Genomic DNA, 27,217 nt, shown 5'->3' with positions numbered 1-27,217 from the left:
TGATCTTAGCTCTGAGCAAGCACGCTTGCCTGACTCTGGCATAACGGGTGGAAGTGAGAATTGTGTCTGCTTTGAAAGAGCAAGGTAACACGCGTGTGCTTGTATGTGGGGGCGTACGTTCATGTGCACGCATGCACGCTTGCGTGCGTAGACAGACTTCTTCTAGAAGCTGGGGTTCAGCCCGGAGCGTGTTCCGGCGGGTTTGCCAGCTCTTGCATATGGGTTTGGGTGGAAACGTTTGTGCCGCGTCCTGGCATTGTTATAAGTGCCAGAGCCATCCCATTGTTTGGGATCTTGGGTGGAGGCAATTCTGAGTGAATGAAGAGTGATTTAGAGCATGTTGCATTTAATTATTACCTTTTTTCCCCCTGATGTAATATTCAATGTTTTATGAATGCTGAACAGAGTCTTTGCACAGCCTCATTAAGTGCCTTATTGGGCTATAATAGCCAGGAGCGGTGTTAGCAGTTCCAGCAGTAAGCGTGGAATTTTTCTCTCGTACCTGCCAAAGAGCTGCTGGAGTTATGATGAGCAAGGCAACCGAATCCTAGCACGCTCTTCAGGAATGCATATCAAATTCCACAAACTTCTGTAACTGATCAGCAGTACCAGAAGCTGATTCCCATGTACTCCACGCACCTTTTCAAACACTAGCAGAGATGGACCTCTGCAGCTGTTGCATGCAGCTGTTTGTGGTTTAGCCCTAATTTCATAGTTATGTACATGCTGGAGAGACCAAGATGAGTTACTGACTACAACCAGGCTCTACAGCCAGAGGGAAGGACACTTATATGGTGCCACGGTGTAAATAAGCCTGCAAATTTCTCCCAACTTGGAGAAGTCATTCTGTGGCTGGCAGCTGATTTGTGATTTTCTTGCCAGAAGGTTCATGTGCTGCTTGGGGCTGACTCTCCAGAGGAGATCTCCTGTAGTTGGAGCTTGCTGGTTCTTGTTGGGATATCTGCATGTTCCCATAGCCCTCCCCTTCTATTTGCCTGTTCGGGTTAGACCTGCATAGGTCTAATAACTGTTCAGCATTTGTATTGTCGGTGGTTCAGTGCTGACATAGAAGGAAAACTGTCAGGCAACCAATACCAAATGCTTGTCAAAGGGTCCTTATGAGACTTACTCAGCATTTGGATCATGGGCAAAGTTGATTTAAGTGTTAAGATCACTGCATGCCCATGCGTTTTCTGCCCTTTTGGCAGCCCCTTTGAGACTCCTAGTGTTTTCTGATATGAAGACTCAATAGCACCAACGTTGCCTGAATACCTTCTCAAACCTGTGCTGCTGCCAGACTTGTGCTGGGGGTTGTTTATAACCAGGGATCTGCTCACGCCCGTGGAGCCATTCGTGCGTGAATGGGAACACTTGTCTGGGACGTTCGTGGTCCTCCTTGTTCTGTGGCATCACCTCCCTCTTCTTCCTCAGCTGATGGATATTAAATATCACGGGTTAAATGTGGGATGAGTAGGCGGGTGAAAAGGAACAAATGCTTTTTTCCTGTTCTGTGCCAAGCAGAGATGAGAACACCCTCCTGGAGCTTGCTGGCAAAGAGGGACAAGAATAAGAAATGAAGGCATTTTGTTTGCAGGACCCCAGCCAGGCTGTAGAGGGGCTTGAGGAGCGAGGGTTTCTGGGCCTTCAAACTCCTAAGTTGTCTTCTGGATGGAGCGGGTTTTCCCTTTATGCCCATCTGGCATCCAGGACAACTTGTGCGCAGGTGCCCACAGGGAAAAACTGTTCAGTCTCCAAACCGATAACTTTGCCGTTGTGATATATGTGCCCTAACCTTATGACATAAGGCTTTCTTCTCTCTACTTGCACAGTTTTTTATCAGGATGGGTGGGGGCTGAGGTGAGAACTCCTAAATCCGCATAGAAGTAACTCAGACACATAAACTTCTGTTGGGAGCACGAGCATGGCACTGCCTCTCCCTGCATCCCTATGTTTTGCGTGACAATCCGGCTCTGGAGCAAGCGAGAGCTCCTCGGAGGGCTGAATGTCACAGGCAGCTCAGAGAATTCGCCCTGAAATGATTAATTTTGTTACTTGATGAATGGGGAAACCTTGCCACCTGGAGAGAGGATTATCAAATCTAAGCCAGAAACTGAGAAATCCCTATAAATAAGGCTTTCTAATTTTATTTTTTTTTTTATCCCCCACCAACTTGAAGTCCCAAGTAGATACTTTCCACTAAGCTCATAGTAGTACTTAGAAGCATAGGATCATCTCCTAAAATTCGTTGCATATCAGCAGGGACTGAAATACCTTGCCTGAAAATAAAAAATCTAGCTTTTAAAGCGGCACTATTCTGTAGGTTGTGCTGATTATTGCTTTGTGCTGCATGACTGTGATTTTTGGCACGCAGTGTCACATACCAAATTCCCAAAATAAAATGCTACATGATATTCTAAGAGCTCTTGGGAAGCTTTAAAAAGGGATTTGTCCGCTGAGTGGGTATCTCTTCTGGTGAAGCGAAATGATGCAGCAGGAATGGTTTAAGAGGAGGAAACTTTAGTCAGCAGATAATTAGTCTTTTTAAATAAGCGCAAGGAGAAAAAAGAAAACCTTCCGTTGGTCTCGTGTTTGTAAAAGTTGTCAGCAGCCCTGCTTTGATTGTAAGGGGTTTACGGCTATGTTTGGATAGCTAAAACATCTGTTCGGCAACGTTGTGAAATCCTCGTGTTCAGAACCCCTGATAAGGGGGACTGCCGAGCTCTTGGCTCGGAGAGGCTCCACCGGCAGCGAGGGCTGCGCAGACAGCGGTCACCACTTGCCTTTCCTCCTCCTGGTCGGAGGAAAAACGTAGGAGACGGCTCCGATTTTACACACGGTTTTCCTTGGAGAGGGAGAGAGCAGGAGGCGCCTAGGCAATGGTTCACGACAGAAACCTGGAGCTGTGAGGAGGAGGAGGAGGAGGAGGAGGAGAGCTCATGGGTGCAGCTCGTGAAGAGTTGAAACACTGACACCACCGCAGCAGAGGGAAACCGGACTTCTGCCGGAGCGAGCCCGTCCCAAGCCGTCCCGATGGAAGGAGAGACGGTACCCGAGGCCGGGAGAGCGGCCGGCAAAGCCACGCGGATCGCCCTCGGCGTCTTCGTCAGCGGCACCGTCGTGCTCGGCACCGCGCTTTTCTTGGGTAAGCGAAAAGGTCGAGGCTCACCCGAACGCAACCCTCCCCAGCCCGTCTGCTGGGTGGTTTGTTGCCTGTGGTTTGGTGAAAAGCTCGGTCTCTTCTTCTCTCCCCCCCCCCTGTTTTGTATTTATCCTGACACGGAAATGTGCCAGGAAAGGGATTTGTTGCGGGAGCGCTAGAGCTGGAAGGTGCAACGTGAGCTCATGTAACTTTTTGAATGCTGAATTTGAATTTGGATACTAATTTGAACGTGTTCTAGCCAGAACTGGGTCCTTTTGCAGAACGGGGAGAAACGGGTAAGATTATGCATGTCACTAATGCTGATTACGAACTCACAGATTGTCACCGACGTGGACTAGTATTTTCTGTCTCCTAAAAATGAATCTGTAGTGCACACATTTTATGGAATCTTTTGGGTTTTCCTTCATTTGGTTTTCATTTAGGGCTTGACTAGAATTCCTGTAGAAGGCTTCAATAGTGCATATGCTTGCACATTTTTTAGATCTTTCTGTTCTTCTACGATGAATTGCAAAGTCGTCTTTGCAAAAATCATAAAGAGCGCATCTGGGATGAAATTAAAATGTTTTGATCAGATTTATAAGCTGTAACTGGACACAGTAGAGGAGGAATTAGTTTTACCTCTCTGGGATTTGGTATCATCTGTAGATTGGTTTTGTTGGAATATCACATGGAAGCATATGCCTACACCTATAAAATGACATGAAGAAGTATGAATGTACCCAGAACCACAAAGCAGAGAAGAGAAAACAGTGCTGTACCCTGTAGGAACTTGCAGACAGATCCTCTTTTGGACTGATTCAGCCCAACTTTTCATTTCTTTAGACCAACACGGATTTCCCTGGACTGGAGGGAACTTAGCCTCTAAGCATATCTTTTGCTTCCCTCTGATCATTTATGATCTTGCAGTCTTGTTTGAAAGGTTTGCTTCGTTTATAATCACAACAGAGAAAATTATGCCACGTTTTCTATAGAATATTTAAAGCACTCGGCTCGCACTTGGCTAGTGTTTTTCTGCCCTAGAGCAAATTCTACAAACATTTGCAGGCAAGTAAGTTTTGTGTATGTGAGTAATCCCGCTCAGTTCAACAAAACTCTTTATAAACGTGAGCAGGATTTAATCTTCAACTTGTTAGTGCAGAATACTGTTTCTAGATGAAAAATAATGTTTTTCACTTAAAGGATACAATATCAAACACCAGGGAGTAATGGAGAGACCTTATTTCTTTTTTTTAGCACTAGATTGTTTATTGCTCGTAAAAAGCAATAGATGTTTACCACCATAGCTTGTCGGAGATAGGAGTACTTTGTCCATAGACCAGACGTGAAAATACAAGCAAATACATTAATTCTTAGAGGTAGTTTTCTAAGTGTGCTGAGGCCTGTTCCATAGCCAGGGATTCAGTGTCAAAATTTTCATTGGCATAACTGCTAAGAAAATAAAAATGCTGGCCTTGGGTCAACCGAAAGGTTTTTAGGATTTGTTTGGAAATTGTCTGAGGTTTTTGACTAAAAGAATGAAGGAAAAAAGTTAAATTGTTTTGGTTTAATGTGTCAATGCAATGTTTCAATGTTTCATTGTGACACTGTGTTTTGTTTGTAAGTTTGAGTTTAGCTCTTTTTTAGTTTTGTTAAACTGTAGGAAAGGAGACCGTACTTTCTGGTCATGTGAAACATTTCAGGCACCTCAAGATGACCTTTTTCTTCAGTCTTCATTTAGTCTGCAAAACTTGCAGTTTCTGGTAGACCTGAAACAATTTCCTTTCGATTTTCCAGCCTGAGGAGCGAAACGTAGCCTTCTCCTCCTTCTTCTCAGAGCCGCTACAACTCTAAGAGGAATCTGGGAGAATCACGTATTTTTATTTACCGTTACTTGCCCATACTGGCTGTAGCCACACCGTGACTTCAGGGGGGAGCTACCGGGGGAGTCACTTGGCATCACCTCGGGTGGCTCTCCAGTTCCCTTGGGCGAGAAGTCAGGCAGCTTTGAACCTCAATTTGGTAGCCTCTCCTCCTGACTTGGTAGCCCTTTGGACTTCTCAGGTTAGAGGAACATCCACATTATTTGCGTCTGCATATTTGTAGGCTTTTTCCCCTTTTGGATTTTTACGGGGGCCTTAATTACGGTGGGTATTTGCTTAAGAATCTGGGAACAGGCTTATAAAGGAAGAAGCTGGGACACTAGTGTTACAACCACAACTGTAGGTAATAATGTCATGGTTAGTTCTCTTACAACAACAACAACAAGGTAAGAGAACAAAACCGAGCAAAGTTTTCCAATCAAAATTAGCTGTTAATTAAAAGGGGAACGTTACCACCAAAGATTTGTTTTCATTTGCTCTAATGATGAAGTTGTAAACAGAACAAAACTAGTCGAAAGGGTGTTGTGCTTTTGTTTATATGTATCAAAACCACGAGGTCTATTTCAGATTCTTTACTGATTCTTTTTCATTTTCCCTCATTTTCCATCAAGTGCAAACGAAATAAATGGTGTCTGGGATTTTATCTCATTTCTCTGCTTTGTTAAGAAAAAAAATCTAGCAAACTTTCAAGACCTGGACAGGTTCGAAAAAGTTAACTTTAAAGTGAGGGAAAAGGTGAGTCGGGAGGAGTGCAACACTCAATTAATAGGCAGATTATCCGTTATTTGTATTTCATGTGGCTCAAAATCATGTTCTGGAGACCTCCACTTCTCTATTTTCTGCTGTTCTTCAATATTTCAGTTACAATCTTTATATGCCTCAATGTTGTGTAGTTCTTGGCTAATTTACAAAGGTTGTTGAGGGGTTGTGTTTCACTGAGTCAATGCAAGCTTTGGTAAAGTTGTCCAGAAATAGTTTCACGTTCTCGGTTTTGAAGAAAATTTGATTGAAATCCAGCCATTTCTGTCATTAATTGTCATTAAAGCTATGAGGTTGGAAGAGATGAAACAGCTTTATATTCAATTATAGCTTTAGGGTTTTTATAGTAAATTTTTCCTGTGCTGAAATACCATTTCATGTTTTTCTATTCCTTTTGAATAATATATAACTATAGGAGAAATTGCTTTATAACTATCAGTAATGGTAAAGCTACAATACCTTAATATAGTCGATTGTTGGGTTTTTTTGTTTGTTTTTTTTCTTTTTTATTTTTGCCATGGACTGAGTTATTAAGATAATGGCTATAACGAGACATTTCTTTATGTCTACTGAGCACATCTACTGAGTCTTATTTCATCTACCCCTTGGGAGTCTCCCACCCTCATCCCAAGTATCAATTATCTGCATATTTGCTGCCTGACAGCAGTATCATCTGAAATTAGCAATTTCTACGCTTAAGTTTCAGTGGCAGCTGTAATACACATTTTTAAAAGACGAGCAGCATTAACTGACGATCTCCTCGTTTTTGCCGCCAAGGTTTTTAGAAGCAAATACAATTGCAATGCTTTTGGAAGCCGGTTCGGACAGAAACTGCACTGTGCCTTATAAACCACATCTCTCCCCGTGCCTGTTGCTCCCTGGTTTATTCCAGGCTGGAACGAGGGGACCCTGGAGGCGTCCCGTTGGCGCTGGGTCGTGCCGGCGCAGGGTTCAGCAGGGCAGCGCGATCCCCGCAGCTGGGCAGGGGCTGGAGGAACCCTGCCGAAGGTGGCTGGGTGGCTCCGCGTTGCGTTGCCAGCTGTGAAAGGTGCATCTCCGGAGGATGTTGGCAACGACGATTAATTGATCGCGGTGATGCTCGCCGCCAGGCTGAAGCGGTGGTACTCCAGGCGCTGCGCAAACGTCCTCTGAGAGACAGCCCTTGCTCCGCGCTACCTACGAGCAAAGGCAGAGGAAGGAGAAAGCAGGCACAGGAGGGGAAAATTATTTGTTACGAGCCTGCGGTGTTTACTTAATATACGTTCTAACTGTTTTAAATCGATGTCGGCAGAGATGCATTAGGGGCCAGAGCTTGTGCTGACATTTGAACGATCAAGTACGCAAGATTTGGCTGCAATGGTCAAAATTAATTACAAATGATCTCATTATGGTTTTCCATTTTGCAGTTAGCCAAGGTCTTATAAAGTTTCATCCGAAGCAACGGTACTGTTTGACCTCAGAATGTATTGAAGCTGGTAAGCAACAATTTTATTTTCTCTATTATATTGTGATTATAGTATGTTAATGAGGTATTTATACTGCTTAATTTTTTTCCATGATACAATTTAGTCAGAAAGCTTCATTAATAATGAGGGGACCCCCCCCCCCCCCAAACTTTTTAAAAAGTCATTGTTTAAGTTGCAGCAGATCTGTTTACTTTTCTACCATTAAAATTCATGTTTTAAATTGGTTTAACTCTACCCAGGTTGACTCAAAGTTTCCCATAGGGTTTTTTTATTTTTTTAATAAGAAACAAAATGTTGGGTGACTTGACCTTCAGGTGTATTTTGTTGTTTCCTTCCCAGTAGTCAGAAAACCAGAATTGTTAAAGCACAGAGATGCGTTAGGGCCAGATCTTGCACAGACTTGCACAATGGTAACGTGGTGACTAAAACTCAAAATCTGCAGCTACTTCCATATTGGCAGGCCCTTTTCCCCATGCAGAGCTATATGTGGTAACCCTTGCAGAGCTGGAACATCTATTAATATTAAATGTGAGCTAAAGGGACAGGGCTTGGTGGGACCGGAGAGACACCCATTTTGCACTGGTCAGTTCTGACAGTTTTGCTCACACTACGTCAATGAGAGTTTTATCATTGAGTGTCTCGAGAGCAAAGATCAAACAATAGTTCCCAAATCTGGAAATCTGCCCCTAGAGCTGTTTTACTGGAAACAAAGTAGACATTGTGTGAATTTATAAGAGTATTTATTTCCATTCTGAACCATATTAAGCTGGTACTGTGAGGTGTTTGGCTTGTGGTTTGAAATCCTGACAAATTCTGTGGGGCTCCATAAAGTGAAAAATTTGCAGATCTCAACATTCCAAGGACATTTCTTGCCATTCTGCTTCTGCCCTGCGTGGCACTGACAGTGCTCGTGGCTGCCCTGGGCATCAGCCTCCGGAGCTGATTCTTGAATGACTGCAAATATGTAAGCAAGGTGGGACAACTAAACGAAACACCACCACCCCCAAAACCCCAACCAAAAAAAAAAAAAAAAAAAAAAAAAAAAAAAGGCGTGGGTGCTTCATTTTGAGCTTCAGAACAAAAAAAAAAAGTCACTGAAGAAGATTGAATCTGAATTGGCTTTCTTCTTCTCACATGCACACAAAATAACACAGATTTTTTGATAAGCTCAGCAGAAGCTGGGATTTTGCACCAAGGCAGACTTGGACACCTAAATGACCTGACTGTTTTAGTTCAGAGTGCTCTGTGCAGTGACTACGTAATGTCTCAAGACCTGAGCCCTGCCTTGCTGAACAGCTTTTCAGGAGCGATAGAAAATTGCCAAGGACCAAAATGTCTTCAGTGTAGTCGGTTTGAGAGTTTCTAACGTGAGAGAGAGAATTACGGCCAGGACACAGAGTGACTCTTCCTATGACATTTCTAAGTGGATGAAGAAGAGTTACTGGATGCTAGAAATAGTATCATAAAGTCTGTAAAATTATCAGATTTCCTGCTAGGATTTTTAATCAGTTATTTGGATAAGCCTTAAAACACATGATCATTTAGCAAAAAAATGTCCAGTTATCCACATATTCTGTGTTACTTGATCTATGTAGATTTATGCCACCGTCACTATAATGCATGAAATGGGTAATGGTTTTAAACTAAAAGGGGGCAGATTCAGACTAGATCTAAGGAAGAACTTTTTTATGTTGAGGGTGGTGAAACCCTGGCCCAGGTTCCCCAGAGAGGTGGTCAATGCCCCATCCCTGGAAACATTCCAGGTCAGGCTGGATGGGGCTCTGAGCAACCTGATCGAGTTGAAAATGTCCTTGCTCATGGCAGGGAGCGGCTTGGACTAGATGACCTTTAAAGGTCCCTTCCAACCCAAACTATTCTGTGATTCTATGATTCTGAGATTAGATACTCAAAAGCTATTAAGTCTCTGGCTTGTCAGACTGATCTCTCTCTTACCAGTCTCACCCACAATAGCAACTGGGGAGCTGTAGTCACAAAACAGAGCTGAAAATAATACAATTACCTTTTCCAATGAACGGTAGAGCTGAACTTGATTTGTTTTCCTGTGCAGCTATTCAGCTGAAGGTAAACAGTGCATAATTTCTGGAATGCTAATTACAATCTGCTCACATGTATTGCTACTAAATTCCTCAGGCACTTAATTCTATTATCTTGGCAACAATGGAGAACCTGTCTTCGGGTGTCTGGCTCCAGCAGTTCATGTTCCTGTAGTGCTAGGTTCAGTGGTCATTGCTGCACAGCACTCAAGAACATTCACTGCAGATATTTTGTCTTTTTTTTTTTTTGCTTATGTAGCCACTGTTAGATGCTAGAGAAGCTGGGTGGTATTCTTGCTGCTTTTTAAAAAATGGCAGAGATCAGGGCACACATCAGTCCTAGAACAGCAAGGCTTAGCTTGCAAGTGAGGCCAGCTTCACGTTGCAGAGACTGGTGAAAGTTAATCATCATTTCTGGACTGTGGCCTCATGTAATTCTCTGTTTAGGAAAAAGTGTTCCACAAAATCTATGTGGTGTCTTTTTTTTACAGCTGCTGGCATCCTAAGCAAGATAAATCAATCCATAGATCCGTGTGAGAACTTTTATCGATTTGCATGTGATGGCTGGATATATAATCACCCTATTCCTGAAGACATGTCAAACTATGGTGTTTATCCTTGGCTGCGACACAACGTGGACCTCAAACTAAAGGGTAAGTATGTAATTTCTGAAGGTGTTTGAATGGCTTGTCAGGGTAGCTTGTTAATTGCCTGGTTTTGAAATGAATAAAGATTCCACGCTTCTTTCTGATCATTGGATAATACCCAACAGCCCAACTTGATGTTCCCTTTTAAGTATATTTGTGTTGGTTTTTATTGAAAATAACATTGAGAAATAGTGAATTATAACAGAATTTGGGAGGAAGAATACAACTCCTGGGAGAATGGAGGGACCAAAGCGTATTCCTCATACCAAAGGAAAAAGCGAGAGGATTTGAACTCTTTCCTCCTCGCAGTCGATGGGTAGACCAGCGTGCAGGAGCACAGCACACACATTTAAGAATGTCCCAAATCCAGACAAACATCAGTCTAGGACAGCATTCTGTCTCTAACAGTGGCCAATAGCTGGGAAAGAACATAATAAGGCAAAACCAGAGTGATATTTTCCAGTATACTTGCCCAGCTCTTGGCGGAAGGCAATTTATGGGCTTCCGGAGACGGAGGTTGTTTGGGTATTTATTGCGTTTCCTTCTCGTTGCCGTCCAAGCTGCCATTGAGGTACCTGAAGCTATCATCAGTGAAACAGAAACCTGCTTAAGATTGCGTGTCTGGAGGAAAAAATAGCCCCGAGGTGGAAACGTGTAGGAAGAGAGGTATTTTAATCTGCCTGCAACTTGACTTTGCGCTATACTCTGCAGCAAGGCCACCTCATCAGGAAGCTGTGCAGGCCAGCTGGGGAGAAAGGGCGATGGTTATTGTGAGGTAGGAAAACCCTGCCAGAGCCTTCGAATCTTCGCTAAAAGTGGGTCCTGCAAAAGAAGGGAGATGCGCGAGATTTATTATTGGTGGCGGTGTGCTTGAGCACTGCACATCTTGAGCGCGTTATTGGTCTATCAGTCGACATAAGAGCCTGCTCTGAGCTCACCACAGGACAGAGGTCAGTTTTAGGATGTGCTTAAGTATAGCGTTTATTTTTCTCTTAGATTTTGTACATATGTGCGTGCGTAGGCATCAAAGCCCTTCTCCGCTTGCTTTCTGCAGTCCTATCGTCTTCAATTCTGGCATCGTTAAGTATTTTAAAAGCTGCCTTCGGTTTCAGAATATGAGTTTGGAATTTCAGCGTAGGGCACAATCTGATGACTGATGTTTTAAGTCTGCTGAAGATGTCACAACCAAAGGGAAAAATTATTGCCAGAGCCTGTTTTACGTTATGCTTTGCATTCTAATTGTTCTGCTGCCAGAATCGGGCTGTATTAGATAACTGCACATCCTGCATGAACCACAGCCACAAAGAAGTCAGTCCTAATTGAATATAGAGTAGCAAGCTGTGACTCTCATCCCTAATTTCCTCTTTTTATAAAGCCTAATCAAGGACATCATGCTAAGCCACATTTTTAAATGGTTTTTTTACTGCAGTCCCTTTAGAAGTTGCTAATCCACAGCTAGGAAAATACAAGACAAATAAAGAAACATCTAAGTGAGAAGTATTTGCTTAGTGGAAACTCCATATCAAAAAAGGGTGTAATGAAGTGCCTGATAACTACTTTAATAGGAGGCCTAAACTGCTCCTTGGCATGGTACAGGGACAAAGATGTGAAACATTGGGTGGTATAGAGGAGCTGATTTAATATAACATCTGTCATCTCCTCCTTAACTTCTTAACTGTCTACTTAATAGGCTTTCCAAAATACTCTTGGCAATTAAAAAAGGAAAAGGAAAAAAAAGAGGTTTTGGATGTCAGCGTTGGTAGCTGAAATAACGAGGCATAACTTCAGCCTCTATGCGTGTTTGCGTTTTAACTCGAGTTACTTCAATAAATTAGCTCGACACTGAGTTATTCATTTGTGGATGACCACAACCTTACTATCACAAGTTTTAGCAAGATGAAGAACTCTTGCATAGAGAAACATATATATATATATATATATATATGTGGCTGACCAGACCTCAGAAGCCAATTTAAGCTCTCCTTCCTAAAGAACTCTTGGTAGAACTTTGTACTTCATTGTAAATGTCCCTGTTTGACACTCAGTAGATTAAAAAAGCCCCAGTCTTTAAAGAGCTCATTATTATGCAAGTTCTATGTTCTGAAACATTTATCATATTAAAGAAAACTATTAATCTTAAAGTGATAACACGGCTTGGCCAGAAAGCCACATTTTTCATATTTGATATTCTTTGATGGTGTGATATAAACGGAAGTATTTATTCAGGCAATATATTAAAAAATGATGTTACTTAAAATAAATTATTTGAACATCTAATCTGTTTTCTGGTGCCTGAATGTTCCTGAGCCTTAGGCAGAAAGGGGGTTTGGGTATTTGTGCAAAGATCTGTGTATGGCCGTGGTTATACAAGGGTGTCTTCTGTCTCCTGGAAGGTTCATTTTGTGTTTGGGGCAATTGCTATGGAAGAAGACATTCCAGTTGATAATGGGTAGCAAGTGTAAGAATTAGTTTTGCCTTACCAAAAAGTGGTAGGTGTAGCTGTATAATGTACTGAACCCTGCATTAAGTATTACTGGGTTTGAAAGCAAAGCTTAGGGTTTGGTTTTTTTTTTTTTTGTTTTGTTTTTTTTTTTTTTTTTTTTTTGGAGGTTGCAGACACACAAGAGCATATGACTTTGCAGCTGTCAGCTTCAAAAAGGGTAGATCATTTTCTGTATTGATGAAGGGGTTTGGTGCTTTAATGGGGAACTCCAAGGAGAGGAATGGCAATGGGCCAATGGAAAATAGCTGAGAACTACTGGGTGGTAGATTTTTTTGCCTACATATCTCTGGTTGATTGAAGGAACAGGACAAGAAACATTCATTTCAGGGTTCTTCCAGATTTGCAAAACTTAATGTGGTAGCTAAAAATTCTACTTTTGTAAGCTTTGGGTCTATAATGGGGTAGGAATATATATATATATGCGTGTGTGTATATATATATATATATAATGTGTGTGTGTATATATATATATATATAATGCTCCCATGGGTTTCTCTAGCTGTCTTAGGATGGATTCAAACTAAAATTATATCATCATATTTCCCCTTTAATTTCTTTTCCATCCTTTGTTTGAGGGTCACTTGGATTTCTTTTTCTGCTCTCAGAGGAATCCACAAACCACATGTGGAACTCACTTTGATCTCCTGGCTATACAAAAGGGATAAAATCCTAGCCTGGTGAAAGCAGGGGTAGGTCTTTCCTTGGATGTCAGCAACAGCAGGATTTCACGCGTTGTGGAGGAACGTACAGAAGACAATCGTAGATAGCCAAAGTTATGTCAAAAGCAGAGACTCGTGGGTTTGGTTATGACCTAGATCCAGGTAATGGACATCTAATATCTGGGTTAAAATTTCTTGGTTCCCTGTACAGCTGTCCTGGGGAGGACCGAGGTACTCCTACTTCCAGTTACCTATTCCTGGCTGGACCAGACTGTCGCTGGCCTGAAGCCAGCGTTTCATTTGCAGATACACTGCAGGCACATTAAAAAGTGTCTCTCGTTAGTTAAGAACAAACACTTTTAGTGCCAATGGGCCTCTGAGGAAACTCTTGGAGTCCTTCAAAATGGAAAAACTGGTTCGGCTGTGGCACCTGTTGTATGAACAAAAGCTATCTCAAACCACAACTGTTTCAGCCTTATGTCAGGTCAAGATTGCAATGTCTCTGTGAGTTAATAAATGTTTTTCACTTACCATAACATTTTCTGCAAAGCTATTTGTGTTCCTGCTGAATTTTTCCATTTTGATTGGTGACCTTAATTAAGATTTTAGGAGCACTATTGTCTTACCGTTGAAATGGCAAGTGGCTTTTTGTGAATAATTCAGAACTGGAAGTCTGAGGCAAGTAAATCAGTGCCTATTACCTGTGGTGAATGCTGATCGTGAACCAAGCGGTTTCTTTTCCTTTCTCTTAAGTCTGCAGAACAATGATATACAGCTGGGTTGTTTTGTGGTTTTTTTTTCCAAGTGACTATGCAGGAAGCAATAAATTAAAAAAAAAAACAACCACCCCAAAACAAAACTACGCAACTATTCCTAAATCTCAGCACTGCAAAGGAGTGATTTAAATTATGTGAATCATTTGTGAACATGTCTTCCAGGCCTTTTAAATTTAATTTATGTCTGTGGAAACCAGTTTAGAGATTAAGTCTCCATACTGATCCTGGCCCAGTGAGGCACTTAGTTCAAACTAATTTGCTGTGCTAAGCTTTCTAGTGTGGCTATTTTCTGAATGCCAGTGAATTTGAAGTGAGGAATTTCCAATGGGGCAAAGAGAAAGAAATGGAGGCCTTTTAGGAGGGTATGGTGTGTGGTTTTTTAAAGAACACGAGACAGACAGCAAACAAAATAACTTGGCAGCATAGGCAACTTTTCCCAAGATAATCTGCAATGACTTTCTTTAGAAAATAAATTGTTTTTTTTATGTAAAACCAGTAAGGTAAAAATATCTCAGTATGGAAATTTATACTATTTGACCATAGGACAGTCCTGTCGGTGTTGAGAACCCTATGCCACAGGGCTCTTTGAGGCTGGTTTCTCTTCTCCCACCATTCAGCAGGTGCTCAGCTGGGACCACTGGGATGCCTTGGATGTGGCCCGTGAAATCCATAATGTAGGTGTTGACACTCATCCCTAGGTTTCTGTATTAGCTGACCCATTTTTTGTGATTTCTTCCTTCAGGGGTAGCTGTCTGAGATCTGTCCCAAGTAAGAGTGAGAACACCAGCAGTAATTTTAAAAAAACCCTCAGAGGGTTTTTATGTTATTGCCTCCAATATCTTCTTGTTGGATAACAAGATAGCAGCAAACGGCAACAGCGCTTAATGTTGTTTTCCTTGGTCTTTTCTGCTATAAATGGATCTCTTTTCAATGATGCAGAGATTTTTTTTCCAGTGGTCTGGATCTTTCCTATAACGGCTTATCCATCTAAATGTAAGAAAACACTTAAGTGGCACAAGTCAGATAAATCTCTCTGGGCAGCGAGTTAATAGCTTTTTGGTAAAATGAAGTACCCGAGTCAAAGGTGGAAAAGCCGGGACTTTTTAGAGGCTTTGTGGCTGCTCAAAATGGAAGTTGTATTTGTAATGGGTGATTTTGGGAAACCATGAGTACAGAAAGGAGATAATTTTGGTTCCTAAATGAGGTTTTAAGGCAGCGCGGTAACTGAGCCACAGGATTCCCACAGCATCTCCCTGTTTGGGAGAGTAGAGTGGCATCATCCTGCTGGAACGGAGCGGGGCTTATGGCACGCTGCTGTTCCACCTGTGGCACAATATTCCCTCTCGGTATACGGTGAGCCTCTGTTTTGGCTGTTGCCTGTAGAAGGATGATATGTTCATATCTGCAGATACTGAATTTGAAAATTGCTGTATGACTGTACTTTGGACTGGTAATTTTGCAGAAAGAGAATTCATACCTTGGAAGGCATAGCAATCCGTGACATCCGATTTCCCATTTTCTGACTGCCGTGGTTTCAGCCCCGCCGGTAACAAAGCACCACACAGCCGCTCGCTCACTGGCACCCTGGGCCATGGTGGGATGAGGAGAAAATATAAAGGCAGGCTCGTGGGTCGGGACAAGGACAGGGAGGGATCACCCCCAACTTGTGGGCATGGGTAAAAGACAGGCTCAACTTGGGGAAGAAGCAAAACCAATTTAATTTACTACCGATTAAATCAAAACGAGGATATTAGGAAGTAAAACCAAACCTGAGAACAGCCAGCCCTCCCGCCTCAGCCCCACTCCCGGTTCTCCCCCTCCTCCCCCCGGCGGCGCAGGGGAACAGGGGACGGGGACGGGGGCTGGGGTCGGTTCCTCACACCTCGTCTCTGCCGCTCCTTCCTCTTCGGGGGGAGGAGGACTCCTCCTCACTCGTCCCCTGCTCCACCGTGGGGTCCCTCCTGCGGGAAACAGTCCTTCACGAACTTCTCCAACGTGGGTCCTTCCCGCAGGCTGCAGTCCTTCAGCCACAGCCTGCTCCTCTGCGGGCTTTCCCACAGAGTCACGGCCATCTTGGGGGGCCTCCGCTCCCCTCACGGGCTGGGGGGGATCCCCTCCTCCAGCACACCTCCTTCCTCACTGACCTCAGTACCCACAGAGGGGTTCCTCTCACATTCCAGTCCCCCACTCCCTGCAGGTTTCCCCTCTTAAATCTGCTCTCCACTGGTGTTACCACTGTCCCTGAGGGGCTCGGCCTGGGCCAGCGGCGGGTCCGGCTTGGAGCTGGGGAAGCTTCTAGCAGCTTCTCACAGGAGCTGGCCCTGCGGCCCCCTCTCCTGCTACCAAAACCCTGCCACACAAACCCATAGCACCGACTAACAAAAAAAATTTACGCAAGTACGTGTTGAAAGTATTAATATAATGGAGTAAAGCTTAAAGCTGCCAGGTAGTACGGAGCTCCACCTACACTGGAACAATTGGGGATCTTGCAGTCTTCTGGTTTAAATGCAGTTTAAACTCTTGTGCCAAATATAATGAAATGTGTTATCCGCTGCAGCATAATACTGGGAGGCTAGAGGGGCAGGGGAGGGGGGATTATTGCTTAAAAGATTAAGATTTATTATTGAAATTAGATTTATGAACAGAGGCTCTCACATTCCATAAGATGATTTTCGGTTTTGTTACAGTTTGCGTACAGTTGTGTTTGTTGACTTTTGGAGGAACTCACATGATGTGCTTATCTTTTCATATACAAACTCGGAGAATTTATAAAATGCTGAAACTGGAAACAAACAGCACTGTCATTTAGGAAATGTGCTGTATATCGGGGCACTGAGCAGAATTAGGAAGCATTTATGTAAGCGCAGCTGTTTGAATGCCATTTCCATGAGAACTCCCAAATTGCCAAAATGGATATTCAAGAAAAGGGTTGGGGAATTTCTTCCAAGGGGTGAGGGGGAACCCTAAAATGTCAGTGTATTAGTTGGGTCTATTTGTGTAAATACAGCATCCTTTCACACAACAAAATTGGTGTTTGGGAACATTTGTTTGATTTACTTGATTTATGTTCCTTGGGAATTAGAACCTATATAGATTAATTAATTACTAAATCTTCATGAATTCCTGTGGAAATGCATATTAATTACAGCCTAATTAATGCAAAATTAATTTATAATGATTAAATGTTCTATCAGAATGTCAGAAGAATTAATAATGATGGGCTGGTTATTTTCAAGAGTCACTTAGTCTAACCATGGTGAGATGGACGCTATATAGGCTGATGGACATTAATTGTATCAAATACAAAACACGTTTGCCTGAATTGATTAATGGTGTGTTGATCATCATTAAATGCCTTTTTAAAAAAACCCAACCAACCAAACAAACTGCCTTCTCCCCCTCAAACCCACAAAATAAAACTAGGGGTGGGGGAGACGCAGTTTATCAAAACAAGGCAGGCCTAGATTAAGGCATCAGCTCCACAAAGATAATTCTGAGGAATGAGCTCCTGCAGCTGTAGTATACACTGGTAGGGCTTTTTTGTGTTTTTTGGTTTTTTTAAGTTAATTGTTTGAAAATACAGAAACTGTTGTATTTAAGGTATATCTAAGGCTGTGTAAACCAATGTAAGGCTATGCAAAAGGGACCAATACCTCCTCACCGGCATCCTGGATGCTTCTGCCTTCCAAAGAGGTGCGAATATATAATATTGCAAATGGTAGGACAATCTGAGTTGTGTTTTGTACTCGTATTATTTCATATTCCTGCGTGAACAAGGAGTTTGCCTTTGTGAAAGTTGTTTGGAGTGATTATTTCGAGTCAAGTACTCCAGTATGATGATTCTGGTGACCTGACTATTTACAATGGGGAACTGAGAGAAAAGGTAAGGAAGCAGTAGAAGGCTGATTAAGGAGGGAACACAAAATACGTGAAAGTGGAAATAATATATGCATTGGTAAGATTTAAAAGCTACATTACAAGCACCAGAAAAAGTGTATCGACTTGCTATTTTATTTTATTTTGGACTCAAAGGGAAAAGCTTTATTTAGGCAAGGATAGTTTTAAGCATACGGAGAAAGATATTTGCAAGCCTTTGATGCTAGTTTGGTTTTCCATATATATACATTTAGCAAACAGTAGAGAGATCTGGACCATAATGCATTAGAAAGTCAAAATAGGTGTTTATAAAATGCATTTAAATAATTTTTATAGTGCATTAGGCTCTGACTGCTTCCCTTCCAGTCCTCTGAAACTGAGCAATATTTACAGCCACCAAGGGGGAAAAAAAAAAAGGAAGAAAAGCCTTAATGTCAGTAAGGTGCTGGTATTTTAAAAAATTATTTAACTGCAATGGTGAGAAGTTTTCATTGTTTGTCTTTTTAGTTGCAAGGGAGTGAAAATGGCATCTTTAAACAGTGTATTTTCTTATTTTGGAATCCTGGAAACAACCTTTTATTTAAAAACCAATCATTTGCAGCTCACTTTTTGTAAAGCGTCTGGTGGGGATAAAGACTCCAGACTGGACATTTTGGACTGTGCACCAGACACCTGAACTAGCAAGAAGCACTGCAGAACAATTAGCAGAACTGGTAGTTTATGAAAATAAATAAATTTAGGTTAGTTGATGTTTTAGGGAAGCCTCAAAACCCAAATATTGCTATCAATTGTTAATAGAGGAAATGGGTTGTACTGTACACTAAGGTTGCATAGCAAGAGAAATTCTCAGAAGAACTTGTGTTTTAAAGGCTTAGAGGAATTTAATCAGGCCTTGAAATTATACATTTGAAGTTGGCTTACACTGGTGTCAGAAGAGAGCTGTAAGTAGGCTTCTGCACCCTCCACTGAGGTTTGTCTCCGTGGTGTCTTCCAGGCAGGCGAGACCTTGCTCCGCTCTTTTTCTGACACTTCCAGGTGCAAAGCAGCTCGGAAACAGAAGCTGGGCAGGAGCATTAGTGTGGGAGTTTGACCTGTGCTAATAAACCTGCTAAGAGGGATAAAGTTGTACTGAAACATTAAATGTTGTATCCTACAGCAAGCCATGTCCATCTCATTTTCAGGACAGTGCTCTGAGAGAACAGATTTAATTCTAGGAATAATCTTGGCTTGACTTGTACTTGTCTTGTTCCCAAGAAACATGTATAGCTTTGTAATATGTCAGTTAAGTCTGTCACTTCCTTTTTGAACATACATAAATATATATACACACACATATATATAAAAATTCGTCACCCTCCCCTCTATACACCTCTCCAGCTGTAGGGGTCAGGTTTCCAAACTGATGAGAATAAAAGCATATATATCAGATTTTCTTCTTTGACGGTCTTGTAACCCAGGCTGGTTGTGTTGCAGTCTGTTAAATTGAGATTTTCACATAGCAAGACAGGGAAGTTACCGTTGGTCAAGTGATCACAAGAGTGTTGTGTATAATTTTAGATGCTGTGGCCAGTGCTTTTATTTTGAGATGGAACATTGTGCCCCTCATAGGCCTTCATCCATAAAATTTACCACTGCCAGAACTCCTTCGCTTAACTTCGGGCTCTGAAAAAATGGAATTGGAAACCAGATACTCTAAATGAATGTCAGCTGACCCCAAACCGTTCTGAAATAATCATTTTTGGAACATGTAAGCTCACATTACTGTAATTAAGACTGTACATTTGTCTAGCTGTGATTTCCGTAACAGCAACGTGGTTCTGAAGTTTTTTTCTCTGCCTTTTGGCATCCTGGCCAAATCATTGCTCCGTGAACTGTACTGAACTTGACTTCTTAAATCCAGCACACTGGGAGTTTGAAGAAAGGGCAGTGCCTTCATGACACCGTTGGAGTCCTTAGATACCCTTAGTGGTAAAAGTGCAGTTGGCTACCTGTTTTTTAGGGCTTACAGTTGCTTTTCAGGACCTCTTTTGCCATAGCTCTTTGCTGTAAAGAAAATATGGGATTTTAAAGGTTAGACATTCTTGAGGACTAGATTATTCACAATTATCTTATGGCTCAGGGACCTCAGGCAATGATGTTCTGCATACAAGCATTGTGTGTTTGGTTTGGTTTGGTTTGATTGCCAAACTCAAACCAAGGTTTGAGTACATTTTTCTGACAGGACATCCTTAAAACATCCTGCTGCTGGCATCAGAGGATCTCCTGCAAATTTCCAAAAGATAACTTGGGTTTTGCTTCTTCACAGAGGTAGCACATAGTAGTGCTAACCTGGGAAGGAAACAAAACCTGTGACTAATAGCTGGAGATGGGTGAACAGCTCTTTTAATTATTCTTCTCATCAGTTTAGAAACCTGACCTCTGTAGCTCAAGAATTGAAAGAGAAATCTACTTTCTCTGTAGGTGTTTGCAGAGAAACTCCCTTTCCACAAGCAGAGTTCCTGAATTTTGGTCTAAGAAACTAAAGCTCGTAAACATGCAATATGGAACAAATATCTGGTTGTTATCTCCTTCTACCCAAACCAAAGGGAGAGCACGCTGTTGCGTGAGGCTTTGATAGGGCCCTGCTGTGGACATGGCTGAGGAGAGCGTGTCTTCTGCCTTTGGCCCAGTGAACGAGTAGGCATGGGTTTCTGAGAAGCCCTTGGGCTGCTTTCTGGATCTGCTCCTGAAAACAGTGCATTGCAAATTGCTTTCAGTTGTAGTACAGAGCATCATCTGGGCAATGCTGAGCAACTCCCACCGTCACTGACGTTAAAGGGACTGAGGGCCATTCGCCATCTCCAAAGGATCAAGCTCTTTGAGTGTTTGGATCAAGTTCAGCAAGTTTATGCTCATAAAGGAGCACTGTTCCCATCAGTAGGACTCTGACATGAGTTAGATAAGGAGGAATTAATCCTCTGTGGCTCACTTTCCTTATCTGCAACAATGGATAATGGCCATATCTCCTTGGTCCCACATGTCTAAGAGTGCTTTGAGATCCTTATCCTAAATGTATAGAGTGCAATGCCAGGAGTAACCATTAGATTATCTCCTGTGACCTTTCTTGTATCGCAGACAATTACATTACCCATGTAATGCAGCTCAATAGCTTCCACTGGGACAAAACATAATTCACATTGGGCTAAAGCTTATCTTCCCAAAAAAGCATCAAGTCTTGAAGATGTTAAGGGGCAGAGAAGCCACTATCTCCTCTGGTTGCTTGGCTCCAGTGGTTAATCACTGTCACTGCTGAATTTGTCTTCATCTTCCGACTGTTGGCTTTCTTTGTGCCTTTTTTTCAATAGACTAAAGACCTCTTTGGCACCAAGTGTTTTCTAATGGTGGAGTACTTTCATGCTGTAATCGCATCACCCTTCCACCATCTCTTGTGAGACAAATCATGCTCCTTCACTGCATCGCTTCCCCCCCGCTTCTATTTCTCAAGCCACTCCACTCAGAGAAAAACCCAAATGGTTATGATGTTTTTCTGCACCCTGTCCAGCTGTCCAACATTGTTTTTAAAATACGGAGAGCCGAAGGGCAGGTAATGTTCCAGTCTGTCTTACCAGCCTGCATACAACAGTAAGATCATCTCCCTGCTTTGATACACCTCTGGTTTTGCAGTCCAAGACTGCTGCTTGCTCTAGCATGACCCTGGGAGTTCATGCTGAATTACTTGTCTGCTTCTAGATTTTCACTCTTCCAGGGTTACAACTTTCCAGGAAATGGGATGTCCCCTTGGGGTCATTGTATAGCTTTTTTTTTTTTGTTTAAAGTCCGAGCATATTCCCACTGGGATATTTGCACATGCAGTTGTTTTTCTTCAAGATACAAAGCATTATAATATATTTCAGATCATCATCAGATATCACTGTGCAAACACTTCAGTTTGTATTTTCCACATACAGCAAATGTTTGTAAAAGGATAAGGACAAAAATGAGTGGACAAAATTTGCTACTATCTTTACTAGCACAACGTATTCTCCATATCTAGGGTGGAAAGTACAGAGAAAACTTATATTTTTCTCTCTAGAATAAGAAATAAGCTTAGCAAATCACATAGTGTCTCTCAGGAACACAACTCAACTGTATATGTAGAAAACTGTCTGATAGCGTACAGAATATATACAGTCTGTACATCAGGACACTGATAAATTGAATCAGTATCTCTAATCTGAATAAATGGTACGCATGTTTCTTTTCTCTGCAAATCTGGCTGTACAATCCCTTTTTCACGCACTCCGAGTCAGAAGAGGGAAAGGTACAGGATTTCTCAGTGCCATAAATAAAATACGGTGGTTGAAAACCAACGTGAAGCTGTGTAAGACAGTAGGCTGGAAAATCAACAAGGGCTAGAAATGGAAAGTAAGATTAAAGGTAACACTTAGCCACAAGACTATCCTTAGCAGCTTCAGAATAGCATGCAGTTAAATAAACAGACACCCTAGCAGAGCTTACTTTGTAAAGCGCCTTGCTCTCACTTTTAACAGCAGATGATTGCTATTTACTGTAGGGTAGTGAACCACAGGAAGCTGGCCTTTTTTAGCCCTCTTGCCCTGGAAAAGAACTGTCTGAAGGCGACTCAGTACAAACCTCCTTCCTTCCCTTCCCAACCCCTCTCCCCCCCCCCCCCCGCCCCCAGCTGTGGCTTTTTTTTCCTTGACCATCTATCCGAGCATCTACAATTCGGACAACCGAGGATCGTTCCCAGCTATGGAGTGGTTTTTGTTGGCTGTGCTGAGCCTTTTGTGTTTTGTACAAGAGCCAGGGAGAGCAATGATGCAAACCGGCCCGACCCGGGCTGCCAGAAGTACAAGTACGTTGATTTGCAAAGGGAACCTCCCTGCCCTCGGCCCCTTGGTAGAGGAAAATGAACGATGAAGCAATTTGCAGCCTCCGAAAGTTTAGGGTATCATGAACGCCTTTAGCCAGTTTCTGACTGTGCAAGTGGTAGTTGCTAATTGAGATGAGTTACGTTATTTCAGCGCTGCAGAGCAGAATTACCATTAGGTTTTGACACTTGCCACAAGTAAGTTTTATATGAAGGGAAACATAAATCGTGCATCTGGGCTTCCTATGCATATGGAAACAGGAACAACAAGGTGCTGAGATCAGGAGTGCAGGCCAAGATCCCTTTTATCCTGAAGAAAATGACTTTGGAATTAATTTGAAAGTGAAGGAAGTAAAAGACATGACTGAAGAACTGCTTTGCTAGAACAGCCATTCAAATGTGTATTTATATTTGGCTAGGGAAACATGATCGCAGACTTCTTATTCAAGGTGGCTTAAGCTATGCTGGTTCACTTTGCTTGTCCCGGTGATTTTTGGCTATGATGATCCGCTTTGCATTTGCGGCAGGCTACTGTTGTAAGTCAGTAGTAGCAATAAGGTGTTAAATTGTGGTTGCTGTTAATAATGTTTCTGTGCTCTTTCAGACAGTTGTAAATCAGCTTATATTGTGGGGATTTTTTAATCTCAGCAGCTAGATCGCTCTTCCATCTCTAGCACTGTAACATTTAACTGCGAGCTAACAAATGAACTATTGTTTCAAGGGTTGGGTTTTTAATATCATTGGAGTGCTGTGTGTTTCCTAGTCTGGTTAAAGCTATTTGTTCCTAAAAATTCTTATTTAAAGATGAAGCTAAAAGGTGCTGATCAAAGCTGGATAAAATCTCCTTCACTGTCAATGAATGTGGTAAAGGATTATTTTTTTGGTCTATTGAAACTGTCTATAGATTCAAGTTGAATTCAGTTAATGTTTGGAGTCCTAAAATGGAAGATTGCTTTAGGGAATTAGAGCTTTTAATTTTGAAACAAGAAAACTGTGTTAAAAAAACCCAAGAAAGCTGCAAGAACAAACTCAATGTCCTTCGCAGTGCTGAGCGAGCTGCCTTAATCAAAATGCTGCTAACCCTGGTCTCCCTAACTTGGCCACAGTTTTTAATTCCAGCTACTGGACTTAAGAAACGCCTACTAGACTGGACTTCTCAGCGGATTGGTACAAATACTCACAATCCCCTCGTGAGGGGTGAGAGCAGCTCCTTGGAAAGGCAGAGCAGGGAACTGCACAGCAGGTCTGTGGGCATCTCCTGAGGCTGAACACGAACAGACCGGCGGTGCTCCTTCTCTTCCTACTCCTTGGAAGACCTTATAGGTTTTGCTTTCGTCCTGGTGTCCAGACAGAAAGTGCCTGGAACCATTACAATTTTTCAAGGTGGAAAGACAGTCTTCCCAGCCAGCTATAGTTAGGAGCTGAATTTTTTCAGAGGGGCTGGATTTGCTCTCTGTGGGTCACCGGCTGGCATTTCCCGTGGACGAGAGCCCGAAATGCCATGTTGCACGTCACGAGATGGAGTGCTGCTGCACTGCGGAGCTCAGCACCCGACCCCCACAACTGGATGTGTCCAGGGCAGGAGGGGGGCTGTCGCAGCCTGCTGCTGTGGCCAGGCTACTCGCAGTACCTGCCATCGCTGATTTAAAAAATAGCTCGATGTGACTGCATTGATTTCAATCACCGTAGTGACTTTCTTTCCATGCGTACGGCAACCTGTAGATAGACTAATTGATTGCCCATATTTTTGATTAGTATGCATGGCTTCTTGCCTTTTCTTACTCTTCTTTAAGAAGAATTTAAATATTCAAGGACATGTAAAATCCATACGTATTTGTGAGTTAAATAAGAAGCAAATTTCTAAACCTTGTGTTTGGATTTTACACTAGCTAATGCAGAAATCAAGTGAATGTGGTCAGTGCTCCAGCACTGAGCTTCTAAATCTTTCTGAAAGCTTAAGGCTAAGGCTGAGGAACCTCTATAGCCTAAAGAGCACTCATGGATCACGTCCCCTGTTTCAGTGTCCACAGGATTCAACCATCTTATTAAGGCTTTCATGTTTGATCACTGGATTTTACATCATCAGAACCAAGAATTTTCTTCATAAATGAATGCTGAGCAAATCGGTAGCGTCTACCCCACCTCATTCTTTGCAACAGTGCAGGGAGTCTTACAGCTTCGTTCTGCCGCATAATAAGATGGTTTGATGGGAAAACACCAAGTCTGATTTTAACAGGGTTTTATGCAGGTGTATTCCTAGAGTTGATTTTATTTTATTGGCTCTCATCCTCTGTATCTCTCCTGAGCTTTAGCTGGGCTTTAGCCATTGAATTTTATTAGCTTCAAAATTTCATGGCTGTGCAGCTCACTGGCAAGGAACAGAAGTTATTGCAATGGCTTTAATAGGAGTGTATTTTTTCATCCTTACTTTTATGGAGGTTTCATTTATAGTTGTGGGTGGTTTTTTTTTCTCCAAAAATGCTATTCTTAAAACATGAACAGGTCTGATTATTCTGCTAAGAACTGTGCACACTGAAGATACGTGTCAATGATTGGCATTATATTCTATTTAACAAGACAAGAAATATTAACAATTTGAGGATTTGAAACCAAAGCTATTGGCAGTCCTGTCCAGCAGTACTTTTAGGGAAAATCTTATTTATGACTAAAAGGGAATGATCTAATCAGATCTCTCAAGGATCCAAGCAAATGGTTGTGTGGGTTTTTTGGTTGTGTGGTTGTTTTGTTTTTTTTTTTTTAAGGAGAATAGGGATTGGAGGGAGAGAACAAGTGGCATTTACTCATCACTAGGGTATGCTTTGACTACTAAAGAGTTTGAGGTCAGCAGTACGGTATATCTGAGAGGTGCGGCATCGCAGGTTCTTCAAGGTGCTAGGGAAATCCCGGGAAATATAAGTGTCTTTGAACCCTATCTCCGGCCGTGAGCTCCTCAAACGGAGCAGAGCAGCACAAAGCCAGGCTGTTCTCCGCTACAGAATCTGGTCGTACCACCCAGCTGGACTTGAGCCTCCCAGGAGAGGTGACCCTGGAGAGGGGCCTCTGGCGAGCTGCTGGAAAGGGCAGGGGCTGGAAAGCGAGCCGCTGCCGCCTGTTTGCAGGAGGGTGCTATTTTGGATGGCAGCACCACCACCTCTTTGGTCCTCTGCCTCGCCCCGCCGGTGCTGGCAGAGAAGAATAACGTTGCATCGACACCTGATTCAGTCCCAGGTGGAAGCGGTTTGGCTTTGCCATGGCCGGTGTTATGAAGTCCCAGTGGCCTTCTGCTTTGGCAGGTCACTGGGACTCTCGTGTTGCAGTTTGTTCTCCCTTTTGTGCAGGACGTGCTTCTTAGCACAGGGTCTTTGCTCGTTTGAAACCCAGAGCGCTGGGGAGTATGGTACAGAGGAGGCACTCTTGAATTTTTCAAGGCTTTTTAGCTCTGGCTGAGCAAACAACAGGAGGGACTTGGGATAGTTCCAGCAAAGCCACTCTCTCCAGTGGTCCCAGTAACAATTAGGTAATGCTGTGCAGGACCTGTCTGAGTCTTAGAAAGCCACGTGAGGTCCAACAGGGTTTGCTAGCCCTGCTTCTGTGCTGCGCTTAAGTACTACCCTGCTTCTCTCGGCCGTGGAAATGCTCGTGCTGTGCTGCACCTGAGGCTGATGGATCTCCCTGAAGCTAAGCTGCCTCTGCATTTAGCCGTAGTGTGTGCATCTGCAGCTGCATCATGGCTGATTTACAACTTGGATAAAATGGCTCGAGGCAGCTGAGAGTGGACTGCTGAGATTCAGATGCGCTTTTCATGCTAGTTCACTTCCATGACATAATGTGAGGAATGCCAGGAATGTAGAGAGATGACAGCTTAGAAAAACTGGTTTGGCTTTCAGGCACCAAGGAGGTTGACACCTATAGTATGAGGGAGCTATATAGTGCAGCTTCTCACATAGTAGTTGGACACTTGGCCTTTCGTGTCATTTACAAGACTGAGATTGTGTGCGTTTGACAGACAACAGGGCAGTTCTCTGCTGCTTGCTTTCAGCAGCAGAGCTGGCAAGAGTGAACACCAGCAGTCTTGCTCCTGGGATCCTGCCACCTCCTCCGTTATACCCCAGTTTCATAATGTACCAGCCCCAGAGGCTGAGCCACTTGAAGGGATTCCTGACTCCCTGCTCTGTGCGCTGGTTCCCACCCTCGCCCTGTGATTCCCTGTCCCCTCAGTTTGCTGAGGGTGGCTGTTCGTGAGGATGAGTAATAAGCAGCATCTGTCAACTGGCTTTAAATCAGTCCTCTTAAAAATAAATTAAAAAAAAAAAATCCTTCTCTGTTGTGGATCGAAAAAAGTATAATTATGTCTGTGCTTAAGAAAATACATGTGGAACCTCATCCTTAATTAAACAAACGCTATGATTAAAGCAAGTGCTGAGACAGGCAAACAGGCAGTTCCTACATTTTCTGACGTATTGAAAAAAAATTTCATTTGTCTTTTCAGCATTGCTTGAGAAACCCATCAGCAAAAGACGAGACAGTGAAGCTGTACAGAAAGCCAAGACCCTTTATGCATCCTGCATGAATGAGAGTAAGTGGCCTG

At 42.7% G+C, this 27,217-nt stretch overlaps 1 protein-coding gene across 1 annotated transcript in view; it reads left to right on the top strand.

The window, feature by feature from the left end:
• Nucleotides 1-2,550: 2,550 nt before the first annotated feature.
• The window catches only part of PHEX (phosphate regulating endopeptidase X-linked), a 97,798-nt gene continuing 73,131 nt past the window's right edge, over nucleotides 2,551-27,217 (top strand). The window contains exons 1-4 of the mRNA XM_049835011.1: nucleotides 2,551-3,142; nucleotides 7,185-7,253; nucleotides 9,790-9,951; nucleotides 27,119-27,205. Coding sequence (XP_049690968.1) covers nucleotides 3,031-3,142; nucleotides 7,185-7,253; nucleotides 9,790-9,951; nucleotides 27,119-27,205 — 430 coding nt within the window. The 5' untranslated portion in view covers nucleotides 2,551-3,030. The remainder of the gene's footprint in view (nucleotides 3,143-7,184; nucleotides 7,254-9,789; nucleotides 9,952-27,118; nucleotides 27,206-27,217) is intronic.

This window comes from Accipiter gentilis, chromosome 32, assembly GCF_929443795.1.
Source record: "Accipiter gentilis chromosome 32, bAccGen1.1, whole genome shotgun sequence".
NCBI lineage: Eukaryota > Metazoa > Chordata > Aves > Accipitriformes > Accipitridae > Astur > Astur gentilis.
The sequence above is the reverse complement of the archived record's forward strand: the minus strand, read 5'-3'. Positions and strand labels throughout refer to the sequence as shown.